Source organism: Amblyomma americanum, chromosome 1, assembly GCF_052857255.1.
Source record: "Amblyomma americanum isolate KBUSLIRL-KWMA chromosome 1, ASM5285725v1, whole genome shotgun sequence".
NCBI lineage: Eukaryota > Metazoa > Arthropoda > Arachnida > Ixodida > Ixodidae > Amblyomma > Amblyomma americanum.
In genome coordinates, this window is record NC_135497.1 from 145,227,456 (window position 1) to 145,254,902 (window position 27,447).

Consider the following 27,447-nt stretch of genomic DNA (forward strand, 5'->3'; position numbering starts at 1 on the left):
GCGTGGGGTGGTGGAGGAGGGGGGCAACGCTGTGGTTGGGTGGTAGACAGCAACTAGCGCAACGCAACTTCCGGCGCTTGCTGCTCCTTCTGAGGCAAAGGAAAAGTAAAGCGGTGAAAGGTGAAACAAAGGTACGCATCTATTGTAGCAAAGTTACGCGCCTACAATACAATGCAGAGGAGGCCCTGCACCTACGCTAGGCACCATACCTTACCTTGGCAGGGCCAACAGTGCTGTGAGCGTGTCGTGGTGTGCGGGCGTGCCGCGACAAGGTAGTACGCGCCGGGCGCCGGGTCGGAGTGATCCGGCTGTGGAAAACTGTGGTTTTACAGCTAGTTTGATCAAAGAGCTCTGACTGGTATGGCATCATAGCATGAAGTTTCGAACCGTTAATCCGATTCCAATCTTTCACGGCACATATCGGTGCCGTACTAGAGTGAAAAGGTTCTGACAAGCGAACCAGTACGGTAGTAGTACAGCCAGCGATAGGTGTCCAAGGCGCCTTGCGCAGGCGGGGCGTGCGAACTGCTGACATAAACTGTTTACTCGATACCACTGAAAATAAAGTGCACTTGTTGGTACTGATTGTGCTGACGTTCATTGCAGTTGGACTATTGCAGATTGTAGTGCGAGTACCGGCTCTCAGACTGCGGGAGTGCGGTAGCACGTTGTAAGATTGTTTTCTACGAAATTCTCCGTCATTGTTACTGCTGGTTGGGAGCCGGCGCTCGCAGCTCCCGACCGCAGGAGAAGAGAGATTCGAAGTTTTTTTGACAAAGATTGCAGTTTTCCTGACTGTGCTATTAGTCAAGCAGCCTCGTTTTATTTTAGATGCGGCCAGTCTTCCTGCCTTGTTTTATATGTATATATAATGTATCGTTGCAGGTAGAGATGGCGTACGCAGAATCCTCCCCACTTCTCGCGCAATCTACTAGTGGAAACTATTCATCAGCCTATCCCACTGGTATGTATTTTCGGCTTGTAATTATTACCGAAAGAGCATGGACGAATCTGGTCACCGTTACTCGTTCCCATTATCAAAACATCGGTTTTTTCCAGGATACTCATTTGACTGCGTAATATTAATGTCTGCGACACGCTCAAGATATCGCGGGGGCATCTCGCAGCCCACTTCTTATCAGGCATGTAGGGGAAATTTTGTATAGTAGGATTGTGGCATATGTCTGACAGTCTGTGAGGTGAAGTTTCTGAGCACTTTATTAGTGCCTGTTTTGTAAACATATTTTTAGTTTGAAAGCGTACCTGAAAGTCTGTGGCACTGTTTTGTTCAATTTTACCTTGTTCAAGCAGCTGATCTTAGGCAATAATTTACAGTGCATAAGGAAACATAAATGCAGTGTCAGAGAAAAAAATTAGTTTCATTTGCAAGTGCACAGTGAGAGTTCCTCCTGAGTAGTCTCTCTTTGTTCTCCTCAACCTCACATTCACAAGCCATTGCTAGGCAATGTAAATACTATAGTCACCTTCTTTGTTGTCACCTGAAGCAGTTGAAATAAGGTATTTCTGACTGTACAATGTCTTGCTGTTACGTTCACAGTCGCTCGTCGCTCACCTTTTTCGTCAACATATGACACCTGGTCAACCAGCCTTATTCAGTGCGGCTGCATGACAAAAAGAAGTCAGAGCTGTGGCCTGTTTTTTAATGTTATAAAGATCAAAGGGCCTTTGCTTATAGAAGGTGGCAACAGAAATATAATTGCCTAAGTCTCTTACTCGCTGTGGTTAACGTGTGTATGTGAGTGAAAATGATTTGTTAATGGATGTATACTTACACTGGGCACTGTAGGCATGTGCAACATTTAGATGGCAAATACTATTTACTGAGCAGAATGGTCTATCATTTAATACAGAGCATTTTCTTTATTCCAGCGCCATCAGGTGGGGGTTCACCACCGCCTTCATATGAAGATGTTGGCTACATGCCTTCACGAACAAAGGCTTGTGATGTTTGCAACTACAGTATTGACATATCTAATCACGGCAACTGTTATGTGGTTCCATGCCCACGCTGCAATGAAGTGACAGTGAGTGCTTCCATTGGTTGCATGATTGCACTGATCTTGAAATGTTACCATGACATTGGTGAATATTTTTTTCTTTTGTGCCACGTTAATAAGAATTCTATTGCTGCAACGTCAAGATGAGTTGCCATTCTGCGGAGAAGGGGGCACTAGCTTGTTTGTATTGCTGTCTGCATAGTTTCCTAGCCAGTAGTCTGTTCTTGTGCCTGTATTTGTTCTGCAGTGTAACTGTACTGTTAGTTACTTGCCTGGCTGCCCTAAAGAAAAGAAAATTTGGCTTTGCACTTTTGTCTGAGGTGTGGACAGTTGCTCATGGGCAGAATGTTGCATCTTATGTTAACTTTGGACATTTGCGTTATCTTCGGTGCTCAGTGCTTTGACTGTACCAAGCAAGGCATTGATTACATGTATACATAATAGAAGTAGTTGCTGCTAGATTTGTTACCTAATATAGTACCATGGAAACTGTGTGGCCCTATCAGTTTATTCCGCAATCGTTAAGATTTGACAAGTACAGTTGAGCCAACTTATAATGGCCACAGATATAAGGAATGCTCTGTTATTACGAATGAGGGCGGTGCTACCGTCGATATATGTATATAGGGCAATGGCAGTGCATCTCAGTTATAATGAATGAGGAGGCATTATAAAAACCCACATACTGATGAGATGCATGGGGATTTACAGCAGTACATAGTTGATGTACAGCTGGTCGGATGTCTCCTGGGGTGACTTCATTGGTGCAGGCATCGGTATTGCAGAGACATACCTTAGCAAAACCACTGTACACGAAGAATGAGCGCTCCTGACCACCAGAAATTTGATTAAGAAGGCCGACCTTCCACCAACTGCCATTGACACTTCTACCGCGATTAGTTATTTCACGTCCCTGAGCAGATTGTTGGCAGCAAAGGTTTCAGCGGGAGAACATGATCATGGTTTAGAGCTTGGAAAGTGGCGTGATAGGGTGTGCTTTTTTTTCACTCAGATTAAAAAAAAATAAACGCCACTTTGCTTATACCTAGTATTTTTTGAAGTAAAATGGGAAGTCCATATACTTTGAACTTTGGATACAACGGGTGCCATCCACATAACCGTCAGGTTCGTCATAAGTGGGCTCGGCTGTATTGAAAAAAGCCGGCCCCAAGATATCATAGTTGCAGGAATTAGTGGTGCTCAGTTTCCCATGCTCAGTCACAGTCAAATTGTTGCGTGGCTTTTGTCCAGCTGTTATGTTCCCCCCCTTGTCAGGCCATGTGCCTAAGGCACTCTTTTAATGAATTAAAATCTACATTGGCGACTTTGACGTCAATGCAGATGGTGCATTTGGTTGGATATAGCTAGGGGCGGGAGTTTTTGGTTTAAACTGAAAAAAAAAAAAAAAGATTTAAGTATGCTGAACTCACTTTTCAAAATTCGGTTTTAACCGAAAAAGGTCAGTATTTTTAGCTTGCAAGGCATTGCTAGCTGGCTGCTGAATGCGAGTTGCACTCACTTAAAGTTGAAAGTTAACTAAGTACGGAAGCCAAGGGTATGGTGCGACGATGGTACTGTAGGATAAGCAGCACAGCCAGGAAGCATCATCTCTTCGTTGTCCTCAAGCTAAGCACTGTTTCTTCACTATCATCACCTGCTTAGAGCAGTTAGTTGGTTAATTAGGTTAATCAGATGTATGTAGGACATTGACACGAAACCGCAAATGAGCGTCACGTAAAAGTATGTTTTCACTGCCACGACGATTGAGCGGCAGTTCCATCACTGCCATCAACACGTACACGATATGATGCCCTGCCGTTGCGCTCAACGCAGTGTTACAACCATACGATAACCTAGTTCTGAGAATTAAACTTCCACTTCCCTTTTGTCTTCATTTTATTTGAGTTACTCTTTTAATGACAGTAGCAATTTTTTCTGCAAGCACAGCTCCAGGTATACTATCATTTTCACGTTAATTACTGGTAAATAAATTGTTCAGGATTACAAAAATACAGGTAGACTTTAAATTACATTTGACCACTCCAAATTGCTACATTAAGTCAACGAAAAAAGTCAGTGTTTCATTAGGAAAAAAGTCAGTGTTTCATTCCTTGAAAATAATATTTTCCAAAAAAACAAACAAAAGTAGTCTCCTGAAATAAAGACCGAAAAAGGTCCGCCAAATTTGAAAAAAATAAAAACCAAAACGTCCAACCCCTAGATATAACTAATAGGTGTCTGAAAAGTTTTGTTTCTAAAGGAATCAAAAAAGATTTGCTTTACAACCCATCCGTGCAAAGCTATTCAAAGAGGGGCTTGTGCTAGAGGATTGCGATTGTAAATACTGTACGTACTTTTGTATTGGTTATCCTGTTTTTGCTAAACTCTCTAGATTCAAGCGTTCACCAATACGTGAATCATGAGCAGGGCAAGGCACAAACCTTGCCACGAATGCAGAACAGGAAGGTAGACAGCGACAGTACTGTAGAAAGTTCTTTGTTCTGGCCGCGTTCAAAACTTCACAAACCACGGCATTTCCTGCCACTCTTATCACAAAATGGTTTCACGTCTCTCCCTCCGCTTTTCAATGAGGGCAATGCAAAGGATTCCTAGATAAGGCTGATACGAAGGTAAGAATGCAGCCCTACCATGCTCTTTAGATGCGTCATCATGAAAACAAAGCTTCTCCCGGTCGCTAAGCTACGCAGCGAGTCATACGTTCAGTGTGTGAGTGACTGTTCTCAGCAGCATCTAAGCGAGCCGTGATCTTACTAGGAAAGACCCGTTGTGGTGGCAGTGTAGCTCAGTGGCTGTGGCATTCTGCTGCTAATCTCAAGGTTGCAGGATTTAACTTAGGCCGTGGCAATCGCATTTAGATGGAGACAAAATACAATGCCAGTGTGCTGTTCGATGTTGGTGTACGTTGAACAGCCCCAGGTGGCTGAAATTAAACCGGAGCTCTTCACTATGGTGTCCCTCATAGCCCACATGCAGCTTTGAGACATTAAACACAACATACTATACTTTACTAGTAGAGGCATTGTAAAATTGAATCACAGCACACTGAGTTCAATGTTGCTGAAAATTGAGTTTCATACTGGGCAAAGTAACAGGAATGCCTTTTTCTATACAGTAACAATGCCAATGTTTCCATGCAGCCATGAAAGATTACTGCCGTTAGCATTAGTGACGCTGTGGACATTGAGGGTGTCTGCCGAAATTTAATGGAATGAACTGAAGATATTTACATCCCAAGTCTTCTGTCTCACGTTCCTCTGAATGAAGCATCTTTGTGCTCGGTGCAGTCCACCATCTTGGGCGATGTTTCTCACAGCAGCTCTTTAGCTCCGATATGTGGTGTGCTGTGCCGGTCACCTTAATTGCATGTTCGCGGCTTGAAGCTTCCATTGGTTGACCTATACAGCATTCCAACATTTTTCTTTCTGGCTCCCAAAGTTATGAGGACGAACAGTTTGGTGGATTGACTAATATGCAAGTAACTATGGTATTACAGGAAAAAAAAAACATGCTTTGATGTTCTCAAAGCTCGGTGTACAACCTGCCACCAGTGTTTATAGTTGTTCGTTCCACTGTTGGCAGGGTTGCATGCATAGCTTGTTTAATAGGCAGGTATGATTAGGGGTGGTTTTCCAATTTCAAGTGAATTATTATTTTGTTTGATTAACGTCGAATTAAAGTGACTGGTAGTGAATTTCAGCTGCAGTAGCAAAAAATTGGATAGTTCTTAACATACGCTGAAACGCTTGGCTTGCAGAATTCATCAAGGCAACTGAAAAATAAAGCAAAGATAAGAAAAAATGTTTCACAGTGTTCACTCAAGAGCAAACAAAAGTGAACAAAATGTCTTAGGTTCGACCCTTACCATGTGGTTCTTCGTATTGATGCTAATTTTTAATATAAGTCACCAACAACTTTTTTGCACCAAAATTTTGGTCACTAGACAAGCTTCATTTTTCTAAATTTTGCATGGTGGCCGTCACACATACGTTGATTGCTCAGTTTTTCCAGCATCATTCACACGGCAAACGGTGACTGCATTGCATGCGCTAGATTGCATATTCATACTGTTGATGGACATTTTCCGCCCTAGAAAGATATTGCCATAGGCAGCTCACACGGTGTGTCAACGTACACTGATCAGAGGATGCAGTTGCTATGACTTCCAAGATGGGATCTTGTGTACACCAATCTTGCACTGCTTTGCTGTGGCTGATGAAGGTGCACCAATGGCGTAGGCCAGCATGAGGCATGAGCCAATGCACACTCTTATTCTCTTCCCATTACCGGTGTGCCATGGTGTAAAGCTACCTATGAGCGGGGAGTATCTGACCATGGAGGATGGACTTAAGTAGAGCTTTTTTAGACCAGCGCTCTTGGGCAAACGCGTAAAGGTAGTAGCAAAGGGCGGCCACGGTGGCTCAGTGGTTATGGTGCTCGGCTGCCGACCCAAGAGACGCGGGTTGAATCCTGGCCACGGCGGTCGCATTTCAATGTAGGCGAAATGCTAGAGGCATGTGTACAGTGCGATATGAGTGCATGTTGAAGAACCCTAGGTGGTTGAAAATTATCCAGAGCCCTCCACTTCAGCATCCTTCATAGCCTGAGTCGCTTTGGGATGCTAAACACCGTAAAACCAAATCAGTAGCAGCAAAGCACATCGGAAAGCAAATGCCTATGCCAAGGCCATGAATAAAAAGTGGCAGTGTAATGTTGATGTATTACTTCTAATCTTATGGGAGCCATTGAAAGCTAAACGGTAATGTGTCACCACTTTTGAAGGTAGTTTACAGCTTTAAACATCAGAGCTGCAAAAGTCAACGCCAACAGAGTGTTTGGCTCTAGGATGTTGTTAGTTTTGCATTAGAATCTTTTTCATCATCTCCATCTTTTCATTCTGAGCCTTCGATATGATGGGTGCAGCGTCGTTCCTGCCACAAGTTCAGTTTTGCATTTAGGCTTTTTAAATCGTATGTGCTCGTCATCAACGGGTCGAACAGTGCACCTGTTGAAGGCTGAATTGCTGGTGTCTGTGTGCATGACGTGTGCCGGTAACCAGACTGGTTTTGTTACACAAAAGTGTCAGAGTGCGAAGAAGACTGTTGCCCACTTTTTTCCAGCTGCTATGAATGAGGAATTGAAGTGACTTTTTAGATTGAAGTTGATTTTTGGATGTTCAAGTGATCCCTGTCATGTCTGGAAAATCGGTTAGCAACTGTGTGACAGTTTAATTTATGTTGCCTTAATTAGTGGCATATCCTCTATCATTTTCTAACTTCAAAATACTTCGAAAATATTCATCGCTTGTGAGTACTTCATTATTCACTTCAGTGTTCAAGTATTCACGCAACACTTGTTTAACTTATTCCTAGGCTTATTCCAGCTACAGTAATAAAAGAAGCTACTAAGTACAAGTAACAGGAGGAAGAGAATTAGCTCCAGGTGTGCTAGTTACTGTTAATGGTGCAACCCTGTTGGAAATGAAAATGGACGGTGACTTTTATACAAGAAAGCAAAACATTAAAGTGTCGTCAGTGTAATGCTGTCAGTATATCTGGTGTCCAAGCAAACTGAGGCTCAGTCATGTACAAAAGCTTTGAGCTAATGTTCAAATGGAGGTGATATAATTGAGTGCCAGTACAAATTTTCTGTTGCTAGTTATCTGTGCCTGTACTGCAGCGATGGCCTAGTCGTTTGAGCATCCGCCTCGCATGCGGGAGGAGCGGGGTTCGATCCCCAGTGCCGCTGGGTACCCACTGGTGATACAATGGGTACAAGCTTTCCCCTGCCTGGTGCTCGGCTTCTTTAGGGTGAAATGCGTGGGAAATGGGTCTTGGACCCCACCTTGAGTATATTTATATAAAAAAAAAACCTTGTGCCATGGTGCTCTTTGGCCACAGATGCCCCTTGCGCCATAAAAATTCATCATCATCAGTTATCTCTGCCTGCTCTTGCTTTCAGTTAATTATTTTGTAAACAAACTCTCGCAGTCTAGTATTCTAATGATTTTGTTGTTTTCAGTGCGTGAGGTACGTTCCTCTGTGTAAATAAATCACTTATTTCTGTGTCTCAAGGCGTGCCTTGCTTCTTTTATAGTTGGAGGAAGGAGCACTTCGTACGTTCTAAATAGTCTTCCTCATGTCCTTAACTGTTCGTACAGCGAGGTACTCTCCCATTCCTGGCGGCTTGTGTTTCTTTTGCATGGTACCTGGGCAACAGTGCAGCATTATTAAAGGAACTCTGAGGACAAATTGAAGTTGGCCCTGATTGATAGACTACCATTGTCTGATGGCAAAAGGGCTTCTCTAACAAAAAGCAGAGGTTTTGTTAGGTAAAAAGGGGCAACAAATAAGACAGGTACTGCCGCAGGGGCTGTTCCCTCATGTGCACTGTGATGACATCAAATGAGACTTTTCTGCTGAATAAAACGGAAAACAAGGGTTATGTGCCTGAATAATTAGGTAGCCTTTTCATCACTGCCACTAGTACATTTTTATTGCACCATGAAGGTGAAAACAAAACCTAAATGTGGAAAGTTAATGAAGCAGATCTCCCGCTCTCAACATCGTCACCAAAGTCAAGTTTGAATCGGAAGTTTTTTGGAAAAATTTTCCAACTGCAATTCCAAATTTTTCATCAATAAACTCATCACCTGTTGTCTAACAAATTTCAGCAGAGTCATGAAATGCCTAGCTGTTGGGTTTTACTGAGAACAAAGCATGTCAAAGTTGTCCTCGGCATCCTGTCAGTAGTAAATTTCTGTTGTGGAGCACTACTTTTACCTTGTCCGCTTCCTCTTTTTTTATGTCACTGAAGGCCATGCTACTAATCTCTAGCAACTACATCTTCTGCTACTATTGAGAATACGCAGTCTACAAAGCGCTTGTAGCTCATTTGGTTCAGCATAGGTCAAGACTTTCAGAGGTGGCATGTTTGAATCCACTTGTCACAAATTTGTTTTTCTCGAGGTTTTATGTAAGCCAGAAATGTCATTGAAGTCTAGAAATTCTCTGACATTTCAGTCAACATTCTTCTCTGGGATGATATTTATGCTGCTGATCATGAGTACTTTGGTTTTTGATGGTTATTCCTAGCTTTTTTGAAAGTGTGTGTGCTTATTGAATAATTCTTTGGTAGGCCCTGTTTCTCTCAGCATAGTATATTTAATTGTGCAATGGGTGCAAAGGCAGTGGCCGAACATTGAGAATCTTGATGTTTATACTTTGCAGGCTCTGGGAAATCCTCCGAAGGGAAAAAAATATATTCGTTGTACTTGCAATAAGCTTTTGCAGTGCGTTAAAAGCGCTACCAGAGTAAAATGTGACAGACCTGGGTGGTAAGTTTATAGCTCATTTTCTAAGCATGTGTAGATGTCACTGTAAAAGTCCCATTTGACATGCGATGGATACCCAAGTTGCTCTTCTGATTTATTTGCAGTGTTGCTGCGATTTTATTTTTTTGCAGTATTAATGGCAGATATATGTGTAGCGTGCATGTCAAATTGCAGGTCTGTACAGGTCATCGTTCTGCCTTAGCAAATTAGGGAAGGAGCAGAGGTGGTGAGGGCTTTGTAAGAAAATGGCGCACTTGGAACAGAGTCATGATTAAGCTTCTGTGAAAGAAAAATGCAACTGCAACTCAATAGTATGTCAGTAACTTTGAAAGAATATGCTGTCAAATGATGTTTCATAAAAATGGTTTAAGACAGTTTTTAAAATGTAAATGTGAGAGAGACTGTAAAAATAAGTCTGGTGGCACTCCATTAATAACAGTTGACCCAGATGAAACTGTCAACAAAATCTTATATGTTCACACTATACTGAGAGGTAACCATTGGGCATGATTTAGTACAGGAAATAGGTATTTCATACCATGTAGCAAACATTCTAATGACAGCAGAACTGGATTTGAGAAATAATAGCAAGATAGGTACTTTGAATGTTAACAGTTACATGAAAATCGGTACGAATAAGATTTTTAAATGTGTTTCACGAGACTTTCACACGGAAAAACGTTCAACAGGTATGCAACAGCGAAAAAATTTCATCATCCTGACCCTGGAAACAAAATGTGAAGTAACAAATAGAAGTGTTTGAGTTCTCCATTGGTTTTGAAATTCTAAGGCTATGCCATCAACATTAGATTATGCAGCCACAATAACAAGTTCCTGTTGTGTGGCTTTGAATACAAAATTTCCCGCTGCTATGAACTAGAAACATAGTGTTAAGTCGGGATGGACAGTGCACCTTCATCTCTGCAGTGCATCCAGCCATAGATATTGCACTGTAATAACTGCCATTCACAAAGAACACTTTAAACTGCTGAAATATTCATAGTGTTCACTGGAACTGGCTTCCAGTGACTACACCCTTTTCCTTGAACTGGAGGGGTATTGTGTAGGAGATTTTTGGTGGATAATTAGTTAATAGTGGCCGCTGGCTTGTCACTCGCCGATGTTGGGCAAACCTTTTTTTTTAAGAAGCATTCTAAATGTTTGAGGATCTGTGAGACAAGTGCATTCAACTTCAGTAATGCTGCGTCAAAAATGACCTAAGGCTAGTGCTAGTTTCAGCTCCTGAAATGTGTCGGAATGGGAGTGCATATGTGTGAGGGGCAGTAAAGTCTCAGCACTCAGCTTGAAAACTATTCCTGTTACAAGGCTTTGTCTCCTCATTCTTCATTCCACTGCTGAAACAGGAAATGCTTAGCTTCGAGTGTCTGGTAAAGTCTCATGCTAATATGTTCATTACTGTCTTGCCTGTTTCGTTAGCCCTAAGTTATGTGCAAAAGAAAATATTGCAAGGCAGACTGAAACTTGCCTAATTACTCTATATTTACAAAGAGAGCAAAGATATGCACAGTGTTGCGTTATGGCTGAAGGAATTTAGGTTCAATGCAGACAGGGCGGACCAGTAGTATTTCTGCCTTGCGCAGTGAAGTTATCTGCTGCGTTCGTTTCCCGACTAGTGGCTGGTGCCTGGATAACAATGCTGGCACTGCAATTTAATTCCATTGGCACAACGATCAAACTGGTCGGTGCTTGTGTTATTCAAGGTGGCATTTTGACTGCATACACTGGCGATTAGATTAAACAGTTGTTGCCCAGATAAATTTGGCTGGAACTTAGATTGAATTGTTCGGGAAAGCCTGTAGTAGAGAGAGTTTATTTAGCGATACAAAAAATGCTTTGAAACATGTAATGGTAGTAGTATCCTGTGTCATCAATTCAGCAATATTAGATGAGTTGTATGATTATAAGAAGTGACCTGAAGTGTTTAATGTCTTAAGTTGGTAGTGCAAGTGTTTTTGGAGGCAGTAATGCATGTCCTGAAATAATGTGATCGCTTGCCACAATTATGGTAATGTAGTGGTACTACCAGACGATTTTCATAAATATAAAACATCTTTCATATGCACTTATAGCTTCAGCAGTTACCGAGTAGGGTGTTTAAATTGCCACTTTGGTATGGTACTTAAAGTTAGAGCACTAACCATGAGTCAAGTTATGGCACTGTAACCAAACACTATCAGCCTGAGATATTGGTAAAAAGGACACTTTTTTCATCAGAGGAATTTTACAGATGGTTTATCTCAGTGCTTTATGTATGTTATTTGTTTTTTTTTATAGGTCATCTCATGAATATGCCATTTTACAGATGGGATGGAACTATTCGTATGAATAGTTCTGTCCATTGCGGGGAATGAACTGAGGCAAAGTCACTGAATTGCAAATAGAATTACGGCCAATTCCTTGAAGTTAGTCACCGCACATAGGCATAAAATTTAATGCATGAGGCATCTTATATCACTTCTTTATGATCATATTCTTTGTTTATGTGGGCATAGCAAGTATTGAGATGGAAATACCATGCTTACTGACTAATGGTACTTTAAAAAAATTAGACTGATTACTTTAGGTTGCATTTTATATGTGATTGTTACTGGCAAATATGTGCAGCTTTAAAGCATATTTACAGAGGAGGTTCTTCAATTTGTAAATGGTAACACAGCTGTTGCGGTGGCTCAGTGGTTATGGTGCTTGGCTGCTGATCTGAATGACGTGGGTTCAGTCCCAGTCGCTGCAATAAGCTAGAGGCCTGTGTACTCTACAATGTCAGTGCACGTTAAAGAACCCCAGGTGGTCGAAATTATCCACAGCCTTCCACTAGGGCACCCCTCATAGCCCGAGTCGCTTTGAGACGTTAAACCCCATAAAAGGTTACCTAATTGGTAACAAAAACATTTCTGGTATGTGCCAACTCTGTGGTGGAAATAGAAGGGAATGTCAACAATGCCCCAGGATTAGCGAACACATTTTCAAACTGTAATCATATTTAGCATTACATTTTTATTTGCTTATCTTTTCATACCGGCTACTTTTAACTGGAATCACCTGGTACTAGTTCTTGTCTTTTCAGTCTAATGCTATTTTTGCATCTCTTTTAATGTCAGTGGTGCCGAACTACAAGCAGAAGATATTGCAGTCACAAAAGCACACGCAAAGCAACCAAGAGATGCAGCAAAGAGAGGGCGGCGAGAAGAAGAAATGGCAGAACCACATCGGGAGCACACTTACAGATTTATTTGTGCCCATTGTGAAAGTGTTTCTGTGGTAAGTTAGCTGGCCTAGAAAATCGCATTTTTTTTTAATTCGGAATTAAATAATACTGCTGTATATGCATTTTCTAATATCTCATTGTGTGGTACTGTTTGCCTCTGCACAGATCTTGTGCGAGGCAGTTTCAAAATTTGGAACACAGCACGTATTTGTTGTTAATTTGGTGTTATTTAATGTAGAGTCATATAGGGTTAATCTTGTTTTCATATACCGTACATTTATTGAATGCGTGCCAATTTGTAGTACTGCATTGATTTTATCTGAAAATGATTTCTTCATTCATGGAGTTTCTTAATGCACTTTGCACTCATCATAATTAACTATTGAGGACAACAGTCTTCAAGAGTTTGTTCAAGAGGTGACCGAGTTGCATAGGTATATAGTCTGCCAGTGGCTCTCAACAGCTTATTATGGAATTGATAGCTGGGCACACTTGCTGTCTTGAGGGATCCTAGAACTAGGCAAGCCCCAGCAGATAGGATAGCTATATGCCTCGATAGCCTGTCATGTTCCTAGTGATCTTTGTTATATTAAAAGCACTTGGTCTTCTGCCCATGTTGAATTTGAACCAAGGAGTGCCAGATTTGCTTCGCAACTTATGCAACAGCTGTTGTTGACTTTATTAAGTATAGGAAAAAGGTTTATTTTATTCGCAAAAATATATATTTTTTAGCACTTGTAACATGCGGGTTTGTCATGTGTGAAAACATCTTTAGAAGCACCAGCTAGAGTTACTGCAAAAATGAGCCTGCAGAGTGGCCGTTGACTGTTCTTAATGAATTATGGGAGTGTCTGTGAAGTTGGCTCGGAGTCAGACTCCATGCTATCACTGTATTTATGAGTTACTGAAAGTATATATTATGCCTCTTAAGTGTGTGGCACCCGAGTTGCTTGAGCTTGCTTTTTCTTGCTACTGTGCAGAACAGTTATCATCTGCTAAACAGACCTGCATGCCCTCAAAAAGGCAAACAAAGAAAAAAAATTAATGCTTAAAACTCGACCCTTGTACAACAAAAAAAACTCAATTTTACTTAAGTAAAGGTCTGTGAAAAAAAAAGTTGTTTCCTGTTGGTTTAGTAATTAAAAATTGCAATGGATCATCTATCCTGGTCTTTTTAAATGAGCAGACCTAAACATCACGTATTACTGTATTATTGTTGCTTGCGTGAACCCAAAACAAGTGCAATAACCATGGGTGGCAGCTACTGATATGGCCAGCATAGTTATATGGTAGCAGTATAAAATGTGTTGACTTGGGATATTTAGGCTGACTAGTGCTTGCTTAGAAGTTATTAAGAAAAAAAAATTGAACTGTAGAAATGCAATGCAGATGTGTCACTGAACGTGTCTTTTGCATTTTCTTCAGTCTGTTATTGGTGTTCTTTAGGTGCTATATTCCTTACCACATCTGTCAATAACTAGTTGGCATCTTGTGAAATGGGCAATTCGCCTGAAATTGTATATGAATAGTTAGACTGTTGCTAGCAAGCTGATTCCAGTGTGGTTGCTTGTGTGGAGCTGAATGAGGTTGGAGTTGCCGTTGTCAAGGAAGGAGACTGCTAAGAAAGGTGCTGATGAAGTTTGTGAAGGTTTCTGAAGTCAAGGGCAGCTGCACTGCCATCTTGCCCATCTAGTGTTTTCTCTATTTTTTTGTTCTCTTTTTCTTTATCCACATCTCTTCTTTGCGCCTATTCTCAAGGTCATGGTGTCTTGGCCATGCCACTTGGGCAAAGAGATCAGTAAGCCCACAGACGATTTCAGTTGGCTCTAGCTCCTAACAAATGAAAGTAGTCAAAAAGACTGATGCAGCCTGGTTGCCTGCATAAAGGATTGCATAGCAGCGAGCACAACAGCTAAGGTGATACCTCATTTCCAGTCTTTACCCTCTGAAATGGTGGAGTGCACTGACACATAGTGGTTGCTTTCTCTTTTGGATGTGTGTGTGTTCAGCTGCTATTGCGGCGTGATATTCACTGGCCTGATTGGCAGCAATTTATGACTATCTACTGTAAAAGACATCTTTCTGCATTTCTCTCTTCGATTGTGAAGTATGGGATGTGAAGTGAGGGACTGTATATTGCTTAATTATTAGTCATGAAGAAGTAATCTGTCATGCTAATCAGACTTTCTGAATTGCCAAAAAGGGTGGCAGTTGGGTCTGAGGCATAATTCAAGCCTTGGAGGTGATTATACATTGTATTTCTCATAGGCTTTTTGTGTTTTAAAATACGGTTGATGCCATCCTATAGTAATTTTTTCTCAGTGTGATATGCAGATATGAGTTGTGTTCAGTAAGTTCTACTTCTTGGGCTGTAACTTTTTATTCATCTGACAGAATTAAGAAGTCTTGACCCTATTGAACAAACCGTGTATGTGTTAGAGGCATTAAAATGCATGCAGTGCACTTACATGTGTGTCTTCATTTGCAGCTGGACACAGCGCCCTCTTCAAGCTTTCGCTGCAGGCACTGTGGAAAGCGGTACTCAATCACAATTATTACTGATTCCTAGTTTGACTTTTTTCTCGTAGGTCTGGTCGACCTCTTAGTCTTTAGTCTTTAGTCTTTGCTTTCTCTTTTCTTTCTTTCTATTCACTTTTTTTTGCTTGTCGAAATGCAGTTTAACCGCTGTTGTTGTCTTGATTCATTTCCCAGTAGCTTTTCCTTTGCATAATGCATTGACTTTTCAGAAAAGGAAAGGCACAGCAATGTTTCTCACTTGCAGGTGCACACAAACTGTGCCATGAGTGAATGGATAGAGGGAGTGAAAGAAGGAAGGAAGGGTGAAAGAGGTGCCTGTGCCTTAGCGGAGGACTTCAGTATAATTTCAACCACCTAGGGTCCTTTAACATGTGCTGACATCGCAGAGCACACGGGTGCCTTATGCTATCTCTTCTCACAATATATATTCTTCTCATTTTTTTATAAACAAAACATTTTCATTGAAAAAGAAATCTTTGAGCTTCCTTCCATTCCATTGAGATCGGTTTGAAAATTCAGCTCTTTCCATCCGTTTAGGCCGCCGCGGTGGCTGAGTGGTTATGGCGTTCGGCTGCTGGCCCAAAAAACGCGGGTTCAATTCCGGCCGCGGCGGTCGAATTTCGATGGAGGCGAAATTCTAGAGGCCCGTGTACTGTGCGATGTCAGCGCATGATAAGAACCCCAGGTGGTCGAAATTTCCGGAGCCTTTCACTACAGCGTCTCTCATAGCCTCGGTCGCTTTGGGACGTTAAACCCCCATAAACTGAACCTTTCTATCCATTTGAAACCACAAAGCCTTGTTGCCATCTTTCTGTCACTGGAACTTGGTCCTTTCATTCTCTCTAATGCACATAAGAAAAATAGCCATCCTTGCCTGAAGTAGTAAAGTGCCTATAATTTGGTGTATGCATCGAATATTTAGCTTCCAAACACAAACAACTCCCTCAAATAGCTTTGACATTGTTCTTGCACTTGATGTGATTTGCAATTAAAAGTGCTTCTCTTCTTTTCATTTTTCGTACACTAGTATTTGTTGTTTTCGCAGTTAAGGTAACTAGTTGTAACACTGTGGTTACTGAGTTGACTTCTTCAATTTTTCTTTCAGGTCGTCTGTTGGCCAGTCAAATAAGAAAGCGATTTGTCTCATCACTGCAGGCACAGTCGTGGTCATGCTTGTGATTGTACTCATGGTCAGTAGCCATCATTTTATCTTACTTATGCCTAAGCACAGCTGAATGGTTATGGTGCACGGCTGCTGACCCGAAAGGCGTGGGTTCGATTCCGGCCGTGACGGTCACATTTTGATGGAAGTGAAATGCTAGAGACCCTTGTACTGTGCTATATCAGTGCACGCTCAAGAACCCCAGGTGGTCGAAATTATTCGCAGTTCTCCACTGTGGCGTCTCTCATAGACTGAGTAGCTCAAGGACGTTAAACCCCATAAAATAAAAATCCAATTTCGACTGTAAAGTAGTATGTAAAGTAAAGTAGTAGTACTACTTGTAAAGTAGTATGTAGTTTCAATGAAGACTGGCCTTGGAAAAGTTATGGTGTAAGTAACCTAGCATGCGGTTAGCATTGTTTATTATGTTTTGAATGTGAAGCGACCATGGTTAGGTTAGCGGTGATATGTACCCCAAGATATTTGTGTGAATTACTTACTCAAGGGGGCAGTTCTTGAAGTGATAAGAAGTGTGTGTATTAGTTATCCTTGAGGCCCACATAATTTCGCATTTGTTAATGTTTATCTTCATAAGCCATGTATTACAGCAAGTTGCTATAGGATTAAGGTTGCATTGCACAAATGAAGATTTGTTAACATTATTCATTTCACGAACAACAACGCAGTCATCTGCAAAGAGGTAAATATTAGACTTTATCAGGGAGGGAACGTCATTAATATAAATAAGAAACAGAAGCGGTCTAAGAACTATACCCTCTGGTATGCCAGAACACACATCAGTAAAAGAAGAGTTATAACCATTGGCACTAACAAATTGAGAGCAGTTAGAAAATGTTAAATCCATTAAAGTCATTAAATTGAGATCAGTGCTTGATTGGTTTAGTTTGTGAAGCAGTAGTTTATGGCAAACATTATCAAATGCTTTGGCAAAGTCTAAAAAATTGTCAGCATAGGATGAATGATCAAGAATACAACATAATGCATGTGTGAATGGTGAGCTAGGTTAGGCTTTGTGCTATTTCCAGGCTTGAGCCCAGCTTGTGCAGTTCGAGAGCCAGGCCAAGTTGGTCAGGTTCCTTGCATGGGCAACGGAAGGCCCTGCCAGCTCCGGGCCCGGTCCAATCCAATAATTACGGGCAATGCAGATCTCTACATAGTACTCACCCAGACGCAGAAAAACCTAAGTGTACACTGCAGTACTCGAGATCCCACTTTGCACTAATTATTGAAAATACACGGACAGTCATCTCAGCAGCAAGCATTGAAGCTCTGCATATATAAGCTTGAGCCATGTAGGAGGTCTGACAAGAGCAGAGGTGGGCAAATGCCCTCATTTTCACTTTTCCTCCCTCACCCTCACTTTTGAATCCATGGCCCTCCCCCACCCTCACTAACAGTCGTTTTAAAACTCGAGTTAATTTTTGTAGTCTGCAACTTCTGGCGATATTACTGTGTAATAAACATATAAGAGAAGCCCTCAAGGCACTATTGACCAAGAGGCTAGATGCCTATATTGTTGTGCGTGTACGTGTGTGCATGTTGTTTGAGCTAACACGTGAGGCAAAACCGAGACAGCTACGAGTTGAGCCCCAAATTATCACTCTGCTTTTACCTCTGGCATGCACTGAATGCATACGTGTGCCATGCACTTATGTAACATTTCATTGTTATCTAATGCAGTGCTAAAATAAGTCAGCGCATTGTTGTGTGTGTATACAAAAACTAATGTATGGCAAGAATATTTAGAAAACAATGCAGTAGCGTTTACTATGACAATTGCAATAAGTGCTAAGCACAGAATAGACTCAGAACAAGGAAAGTTTGTAGGTCGCTTAATTACCATTACCCGACAATTCTACAGCACTGGGTCTTCTGAATTTTACTGCTTCTAATCTCCCGCCATTTCGCACGGTTTGCTGCATGCTCGTCTGATGCTGGTTCCACGCGCACGGATGAAAGGTCACGAAAGCCATGGTTTCAAACTACATGTGAGAGACTGGAAACTGGACGTTTAACACGCGTGAAAGCGTGCATGTGACGAACACAACGACAATGCAAGCACAGCTCGACAGCTTAACAGTTTGTTCAGGCAGGATGTCAAGATTTTTTCCAACTGGTTGTTCATCTGAGGGAAGTGTATGGACCGACCGACTTCAAACCAGTCTGGCATTCCCTCTTGTGCTCAGCCTTACCTTGCTGTCTTTTAGAGCGTTAAGCTCTACTTCTCGCGTTTCGGGTCTCAGCTTTATGCGTTATAACGCAAACCTTAACCCAGTGGTTGCCGCGGTAACCGAGGTGGTTACATAACGGAATATTATAACAGGCGGCAGCGTGATGCCCGAGCACCACAACTTAATAGGGGTGTGCACATAGTACTTTTTCCAAGCCGAATCGAATAAAAATAGCGGAGCTTTGCTACCGAATAGAATACGGATAGTTTGACTGAAAACCGTATCGAACACGAATCTAACAGTGAGGGAACTGAATGGAATGCGAAGATTTTGGCGAACATTCGCTACTTGTGTGAATATTTAATGAGCACTCGTGAGGAACAGCGACTCGCTGCCTTCTCGGTTATAACTGTATCTTTAAAAAGACGCAACATTGATCTCAATCTGGGGGTTCGCAGTACAAAGTAAGTGTATCAACTTTATCATTGACATGTTATGCGCATAAAAAATACCTTTTGCTGTTGATAATGGAAGATAATAAACTAGCGCCACATCTCAGTGCACGAGATGGGCGAGAGCTTATGTATGAGGCATGGCCTCCGAGGTCAGGCATATAGGCTGGGTTTGCTGAACCTGCCTGGGCCCTGCTGCATCGTCCAGTCTCTGAGGCCATGTATGAGGATTACGAACACCGGCACGCGAATTGACCTCACCGTGGCGCTGAACTCTCCATCCAGAGCATACCGATCGTGGCAGCATGGTAATGTGGCGCGTATGGTCCCTGTTTTTGGAAAAGTCATGGAAGAAAAATACAGCTGGCCTTATTCGAACTTCGCGCCAAATATTTGAAAGTATTCGAAAACTTGAGGGCATATTCGATTAGTTTCGAATAATACTGAACACACACTGTTTGATTCGTTCGAATAATTGAATACAAGGATATTCGTGTTCGAAATTTCCAAATGTTAGCACACCCCTCCGGCTCAAAACAAAACTAAACTATGTCGATCCGGTATATATATCCCGTTCGTCTTTTCCTATGTCTTTCGTGCCGTCTTTGTTGCGCTATGAGCGATATGAATATACATACAACCTTTGTCCGTACAGTTTTGAGACTGATTTATTTTATTTTCTAGAAATGTTTCCCCAAAACAAATGTTCATGCGTATGTGTAGCGCCATTTTTTTCGGGCTAACCTGGGCTATTTGTGTTAATTGCTGTGGCAGCCGCTAGGTGGCACTGCATGTAGAAAAATACGTTGTCACTAGAGGTTAGTTTCGGGGAAAACGTCGGTGGAAGACGACACAAGGCAGGGGCGCCCTTTAACCTCGCGGAATGAAAACAACGTGGCTCGGATCAGAGAAATTGTACAGCAAGACCGCACCATTCCAGTCTGCATGCTGTCAGATACTCTCGACATTAGTAAGACAACATGCCACCAGATTTTGTATGAGAACATGGGGAAACGAAAGCTGAATGCAGGACTTGTGCCACACTCCCTCACATGGGACCAGAAGGGCACGCGTGCATCAGCGAGTGCTGATTTGCTCTCCGAGACAGAGAAGGATGCTGCATTCGTCGACAGCATCATTGCTGAAGACGAAACATGGTGTTTTCAATACAATCCTCAAACAAAGAGGCAGAGCACCGAATGGAGGTGCACAAGCTCTCCGGCGTAGAGAAAGGTGCGGCGACAGAAGACCAAAACAGAGACAATGCTGATAGTTTTTTTCGATACCAGAGGTGTCATACACCACGAGTTTGTCCTACAAGGGCGGACCGTGAATCAGGAGTTTTACATCCGCGTGCTCCAACACATGCGTGATGCACTGCGAAGCCGTCGCCGTGACTTATGGTCATCTGGACAATGGAGCCTTCTCCACGATAATGCAAGGCCACACACTGCTCTCAGTGTGACTGAATTTCTTGCCAAGCGCAGCATTACTGTACTTCCTTATCCGCCATACTAGCCTGACCTCTCCCCATGCGATTTTTTCCTGTTTCCTCATGTGAAGAGAGCCCTAAAAGGTCGAGAGCCCTAAAAGGTCACTGGATGGGGATCATAGAGGCCATTCAAGGCGCCACGACAAAGGAGCTGACAGCCCTGCCAAAACAAGCGTTTTTCAACTGTTTCCAAGACCTCAAGAAGCGTTGGAAGCTGTGTATAGACTGCGAGGGAGACTATTTCAAAGGGGTGCTGCACAGATGATTTCAATGTTAAATGCCTTTTTTTTTAAAGGACGCAGTCTCTGGACATTTACGGGCAAAGGCTGTATATCCCTACATGGCAGGCCAAAGTCGAGCCACCTGGTCCCGACATTCGTGTAAAATTTGTACCGTTTTCCACAAAATGTTCCGAGTGGTGTCATATGATTCAGCGTTTTGTACAGCATAAACAAAATAGTTCAGTTAGAGCCTAGCTAGCGGCAGGAATTCGAACCGGTGATCTTGGTAACCCCCATTCCACGTTATTACGAATCTTCATATGAACATTGTGGCTCAGCCGTTTGTCGCAGAGTGTTTGGGGTGGTGGCATACGATTTCGCATTTCGTGCAGCATAAGTTTACTAGTTAGGGTCTAGCTGGCGGCAGGGATTTGAACCGGCGACCACGCAAGATATTCAGTTGCTGCCTCAGGTTTGGCTCATTTGTTTTTCTATGTGTTTCATGTACTTTCCTAAAAGCTTTGCAAATAATTTAGTTAATGTAAATAGAAAATATTTTTGATGTAATAAATACCATGCTTTAAAAAAAAGCTGTGGCGATGGCATAGTGGTCTGAAACAGCAGTCAGTGAAACTGATTTTTTCTCAGTGATGAAGGTTCTTATTTCTTTAGTGTCTTCCCCAGTGCAATGCCTGCTTCCACTGTAGTGAAGCTCTTATGATGTTGCTTAAAATAAACATTATTCAGGCCACTTGAAAATTATACGGGCTGCTAAAATGCAGCATTTGGGCTAAATAATGACAATCACTAACGTCCCGAGTCTGGAGTGAACGATTCCTGTGGTTGGCATTTTAGTGCCCTAGAGCTGCCATTCCGTCTAGAAGCGGTTGTCTGTCTGTCCGAAGCCTGCTTCTACCACGTGGGCCACCTTGGTCACGCGACATTGTGACATCATCACAAGATGCCCACCGTGGCAGTTCAATTAATGACTAGTCGTGAGAGATTACTCTGGGTCAACATTGAGTATCACAAGCGCCAACGATGGCAGCACCTGCCATCGCAGGGCAGTGACGCGTAGCACCTCTCCTCAGGAGCAGAATCAGGCCTCCCAGAGATCTGTTGAATGTAGAGAATGACCGATTCTACCGCAGTACACGTCTAAAATGATTCAATATCACGCAGACTTACATGATGTTATATATCGAGAAAAGTAAGGCAGTTCACGTTGTGCAAAAGCATAGAAAGCCAAGATCAACCATGAAAAAACGGGTGATGGTGATAGCGCACGATAATTCGTTGTTAACCCCAAGCTAAACTGCCCATAATTTTTTTTGCTTACACGTCTGCGCATTACCCAACCGCTGAGTGTCAATTCCCTACCATGCCTGCAAGGAATTTGGTTCATAATGTTGACTGCGGTACCACGGTTCCCGTTGGACTGGCAGCCACCCGCACGGCCCGGGCAGTGCCCCCTTTGTTAGCGCACTATGAAGGGTGTTTCACCTAAGACTTTACACAGTTTCTAAAAAAAAGCTTTTTGAGCTAGAAGAGCGCTTTTTTCGGCATACCATTGACAGCGGTGTAGTACATCGCGGCAGCAGAGAAGGCGTGCGGCTCCCCGCCTTTCCTGTTCGCCTCGTGTACCTCCACACTGAAGAAACGTCTTCCCCAGGAACCTTCACCCTACGAACTAGTGTTTTAAAATGGGCATTCATAACGGGCATTCATAACGGGCTGCACAGACAAAAAAAAACATTAGCCCGGAGTACGATGCCGGCCGCCACGCTCGCCTTCAGACAGTGCATCTTGTCCTCCCTCACCCTCACCTCATCATATCTTTCCTCCCTCGCCCTCAGCTCACCATGTCTTCCCTCCCTCGCCCTCACCTCACCATGTCTTTCCTCCCTCACCCTCGTCCTCACGAATTTTCATGCGCCCATCCTCCCTCACCCTCACCTCACCGAGTGAAATCCTCATGAGGTGAGGGGTGAGGACGCCCTCATGAGGGCTCACCCTCGTGAGGATGCCTATCTCTAGACGAGATATCTGCCTTTCTTGCAGTGGCAACATAAATTCGATCAAAAGATCTGACCCAACCTGTAGCAGCTCATTGCACTTGTGAAGGGTCTGTGCCTATGCCAGCGGTGAACTAATAAGGCGAATAGGAACGAAAGATTGCATTCCCGCGCTAGCGGAATCCTCTACTTCGGTTGTTCAAAGACATTGGCATGCTGCCTTGTGCCGCCTCGCCCTCAAACGCCCTCGCCAGTGAATATTTTCTCCCCTCAGTTGTCAACAACATGAAAATAGCTAAGCGGATACCGTCGTCACAGAAGATGCGCGATAGACTACACTGTCTTGGCCACCCACCGCTCACATCCACTTGCCACTCACATCACTCACGTCCACTCAGAGCCACTCATGCCCACTATCCACTCATGGCCACTCACTCACACTCACAACCACTCACTCACCACACTAACGGGCGTGAGTGTGAGTGAGGCGATATGAGTGCACTCAAGAGTGAGTGTGCCGACCTATACTACACTTGTTCTATCATTAAATATGGACAAAATCATCTTAAATTACTGATGCATGAAATTGCTAGCTAGTTGTGGGAGCTGTGCAAAATTTTTATCTGAAAACTGATGACAGCATACAGTCCAATTTAGATTGTCAGTTTGGTATGCTTTAAACACTTAGACTGGTGTATACTGAACCTGAAATGTGTTTTTGTCCCGGAGAAAGGTACTATTTGCAAAAGATTTTAAATGTTAAAAATTCACGAGTGTTGGAGCAATACAGAAGCTCGCCATAAAGGCACACTTCTGGAGAAAAAAAAGCACCTTTATGCATCTGAGTAGTGACAACGGTGCACTAAAAGAAGCAGAAGCAAATGATCATGACAGAATGAATGCCATGAACACTGCAGTTATCTTTACCCTTTGTTGACATGAGCTCCAGGATGAAGGTGAACAAGCATTGCCTGGCATGCTTTGCAGATAAATCCTGCTAAACGCTGAAATTCCTTCTAAAAGGGCTGTTCCCAATTTAGATCTATCGAAATGATCAAACTGGCTGCATTCCAAGGTATAGCTAACTTGTGCTCTCCTCAGAAAGGAGATAAGTTAAACTGCTGTAACACACATGCATTTCCATCCTTTGGGCCATTTTGTAGCATGCGGTCTTGTTGACTTGTTCGGTGTTTATGTTGTAAGTGGTTGTTTGACTCTGGATGTTGAAGTTTCGTGAAAAGTTAATTGTCCTTGCATCGATGCTTTTTTTTAACTCAGTTCTTCTCTTTTTTTTTGTGCTCATTGACCTTGATAATCTTTTTTTTTTTTCTTTTTCTGTTTGAAGGCATCCACGCTTACACTGAAGCACAATTCAGGCTATTGGTGGTTGTACCTAGGTAAGTTAAAGGAACATCCTGTGTGAGATTTTATTAATGGTCTTTGAAACATTTTTACTGTGGAACTTTGCTAGTATTTTTTAGTAATACTGGTGCTGCAGTGTTTAAAAAGTTTAAAGCCCGGCCTTCATGTATTATTGATGTTTGTTTTGAAATATCCCCTTAATACATGACACTTGCATTCGTGGGTGAAAAGTTTAGGCACAAGATGTATGTAATGTTGGCAACAGCAAGATTCTTTTCAAAGCAGGGGATTAATATTCTGACCGCTGCTGTACGGCCTAGTTGCATTATGTTGTATGCCTTGAAATTATAGCTTATAAAGCACTATGGGAAATGAGTGTCTCAGTGATTCATGATGACTCTTAAATAGCCTCTTGTTTTTCAGGTTCTCAGTTTCGACGCTTCCTCAAACCGCTCTGGGGCATAAAGTAATTTCTCCTGTTGTCAAAAGTGCCATAAGAACACATGCTGAAGCTTTTTCACGTTTGTGGCAGTTTTTGGGCATCATACTTGAATGCTGATATTTGTATGCAGTTTGGTTGTTTTTCTTTTTTTGCGGGAGGTTCGTTTTCTGTGAGGTTACCTGCTTTCATTCACTGTTAGGTTATTTGTCGGTTTGAAGAGTCATGCATTTTAAAGAAAGTTGTCTGAGTGAGTGCTGACGCTGTCACACTGCCTTCAGCAGCAAGCCAAGATAAAATCACGATGGCATTGTAAACATTGTCAGCACACACGGATTATACCGCAGCTTGCCTGGTTTGCACTCTCTTAAAATTAAACAGAGTTCTGTGTCCATGTGTTTTTTGTGCTTCCACCATTTTAAAAGATAATAAATTGGTCTCAACTAATGTTGTACATTACTAACAAAATAACACCGTGCTCTGTGCTCCACTCATCAAAAATGCTGCCACATCCTTGCCATTTTCTCTTTTTTTATGTAATCTTTGGCTTACGCTAGATGGAAGTTATTTTGGCCCCCAACACTCGTAAAATATTATGAAATCTTGACACAAAGGCTTTTCTGCATCTCTTGTCCATCGAAATGCGTGTTCAAGCATGAAACCTGCGATACTGTTACTGGCAGCAGCTGGTGAGCTGCATCTCAGCTGATGAGCTACATGGTGGACATGTGAACTTGACATTGTCTCAGCCAGCAACATTTTCTTCTGTAAGCTGTGTGTGCATTATGTAATACCTAGCTGTTCATAATGTTAGTCCATAGCAAGCATGTAGCATAGCCTACACAGAAACTATCGAAGCAGAAGCCCATTAACGAGTTAGTGGTTAGAGGGAAAGTAGAGGAATTCAGGATATCGTTGCAGAACAGATATTCGGCTTTAACTGAGGATGACGACCTTAATGTTCAAGCAGTGAACGATAATCTCACAGTTATCATGACGGAATGCACAGTAGAAGTAGGCGGTAGGTTGGTTCGAAAGAATACCGGCAAGCTATCTCGGGAGACATTCTTTGGTAACGACAGCATTTCTTAAAGAAAGCACCAGTAGGCATGGCAAGCTTGTGAAATAGATGTTGCCAGCACAAATACTTGCAATGCAAAAAATGCGCAAAAGGGTGCTAATATGGTGTGCATTGGACTTTTGTTCTTTCGCAGCCATCTGCTGCGTCAGCCAAATGCCTAAGCTAGCAGCTAGTGGCGTGGCAAGCATTTAACACGTTCACTGCGTCATCGGTCACCGGTGGATCACGTTGTGTATTCATGCTGTGCTGCCATGAATACCAAGTCCTGTAATGAAGCTGTGGGAAAGCTCAGGTTTTTCAAAGCCTGCAAAAAGCACACATGCCGTCGTTATCGCCATCTATTGGTAGTTTAAATTGCTTCACCAGTGGCTCACTGATGGGTCACGCTGCACCCGAGAGAATATAACGGTGGCCCGCCGGTGGGCCAAGACACACAGGGATTAGCGCTCCGAAAATTGCTGCTGTAGTGAACGTGTTAAAGTGTTGGGTGGTTGTTCTTTAGGTGGCAGTGCACTTGCCACTCAGTGGTGATGAAGTTCATATGCTTTTGTTTTTTCTCTTGACCATACATTACTTCTTCAATGCCTTCTCTTTTCTTCTTTTCTTAGTGGGACTCATTGTTGCAGTTTTTTTCCATGGATATGGTCTTTGGTTGCTTTGCATGAAGCGCAGCACTGTTGAAGTGAGGTAGTGCTTCAGACTTCCTGACTTACCTATCCAAGTGGGTATCAGCATGCATGTGTCTTTTTTGTTTGTTGCTTATGCTAGTGCTAATTTTGCATTTTTGAACTGTTCATGTCCTGCCACTGCACTTTTTGCTTACCTGGCAATTTCATTGAGCAAGCCTTGGCTTCTGTGATTTTATTGTCTCCTTATATGTGATGAACAAGGGGAAGCAAGGATGTTATTTGTTGTCACGTGCTTGTCACAGTGATTTTTGCAGCACTTAAAATGACCACTATTTCATGGCTGGGCATGAACTGAATAGAAGCAGTGAAGTTTAATAGTTTAAAAGTAGAAGTGTGTGAATGTTCAAGGTTTTGAATTGTCATTTGATTCATACTGAATAGAGAACTTTATTTGAAGTCTTTGAATGTTTCAACATGATTTTATTTCCATGTTTAGTGCTGTTATTGCACAAGAAGCTGTTTCCTTGTGGTGAAGCTCACCATGTTTGCATAACCAACATGGTGTGTTGTTTAATTCTACCTTATAATTTCTTGCTAACTCTTATTTGTGCTGTTGCACTTACGCATAATCAGTCAAAATTTCACCTGAACCCAACCACATGCAGTGCAGTGGCTCTGTGAGAATACTGTATTGGAATCGCAGAAGTATGTGGTGACTTTTCACATGTTGCTTAGTTACATGCTGCCCAGATGTGCTGCTTACACTGAGACCTCCAAATGACATTGCATATTTTAAAGAATGCAAGTCAGATTGATTTTACATATTTTAAAGAATGCAAGTCAGATTGATTTACATATTTTAAAGAATGGAAGTCAGATTGATTTACACTACCTTTTGCACTCCGTCATTAAAAAAAAGATTTTTCCTTTTCCAGAACAGGCAAGGAATATTTAATTTTAATCTTTGGGTTGATATTCTGAGCAGATTTTGGTTTGATATTCAGTTCATAATTTTACCCTTTACACAGCCCTAAAAGGACAGGGTTAATTCAGGAATAGAGGAGAGATTTTTAATTGTCCGACAGTAGACTTGGTTAGGTTGATGATGAGGATGACTCGTGCATCATTTCTGTAATCACTGAATCAATCGTCATTTTTCTTGCAGCTGATGTTCATAAGGCCAAGTTATTGAGATGCACTGTCAGCTTTCATGCATCTTCAAGAGGATTTTTTTTATATATAAAAGAATAAAGGTTGTTGTATATGGAA

General features: G+C 42.2%; 1 protein-coding gene across 4 annotated transcripts; it reads left to right on the plus strand.

The window, feature by feature from the left end:
* LOC144113824 (type 2 phosphatidylinositol 4,5-bisphosphate 4-phosphatase-like) lies at window positions 1–27,447 on the plus strand. 4 transcript variants are annotated; one of them, XM_077647160.1, is made up of 10 exons: window positions 1–131; window positions 886–964; window positions 1,891–2,045; window positions 9,266–9,372; window positions 12,489–12,648; window positions 15,084–15,133; window positions 16,239–16,323; window positions 24,013–24,064; window positions 26,158–26,270; window positions 27,344–27,447. In XM_077647160.1, exons 2-9 carry the CDS (start codon window positions 892–894, stop codon window positions 26,238–26,240), a joined length of 765 nt encoding a protein of 254 aa, XP_077503286.1. In that variant the 5' UTR covers window positions 1–131; window positions 886–891; the 3' UTR covers window positions 26,241–26,270; window positions 27,344–27,447. The 4 variants fall into 4 exon arrangements, with proteins under 4 accessions (XP_077503286.1, XP_077503289.1, XP_077503287.1 ...); XM_077647163.1 differs by having other exon boundaries at window positions 101–235; XM_077647161.1 differs by lacking the exon at window positions 1–131 and adding an exon at window positions 241–358.

Coding starts and splice junctions, on each gene's coding strand:
- LOC144113824 (XM_077647160.1), top strand. CDS start 892: ATGGCGTACGCAGAATCCTCCCCACTTCTCGCGCAATCTACTAGTGGA. Junction 2,046..9,265: donor CACGCTGCAATGAAGTGACA/GTGAGTGCTTCC, acceptor TATACTTTGCAG/GCTCTGGGAAATCCTCCGAA. Junction 24,065..26,157: donor CTATTGGTGGTTGTACCTAG/GTAAGTTAAAGG, acceptor TTCTTTTCTTAG/TGGGACTCATTGTTGCAGTT.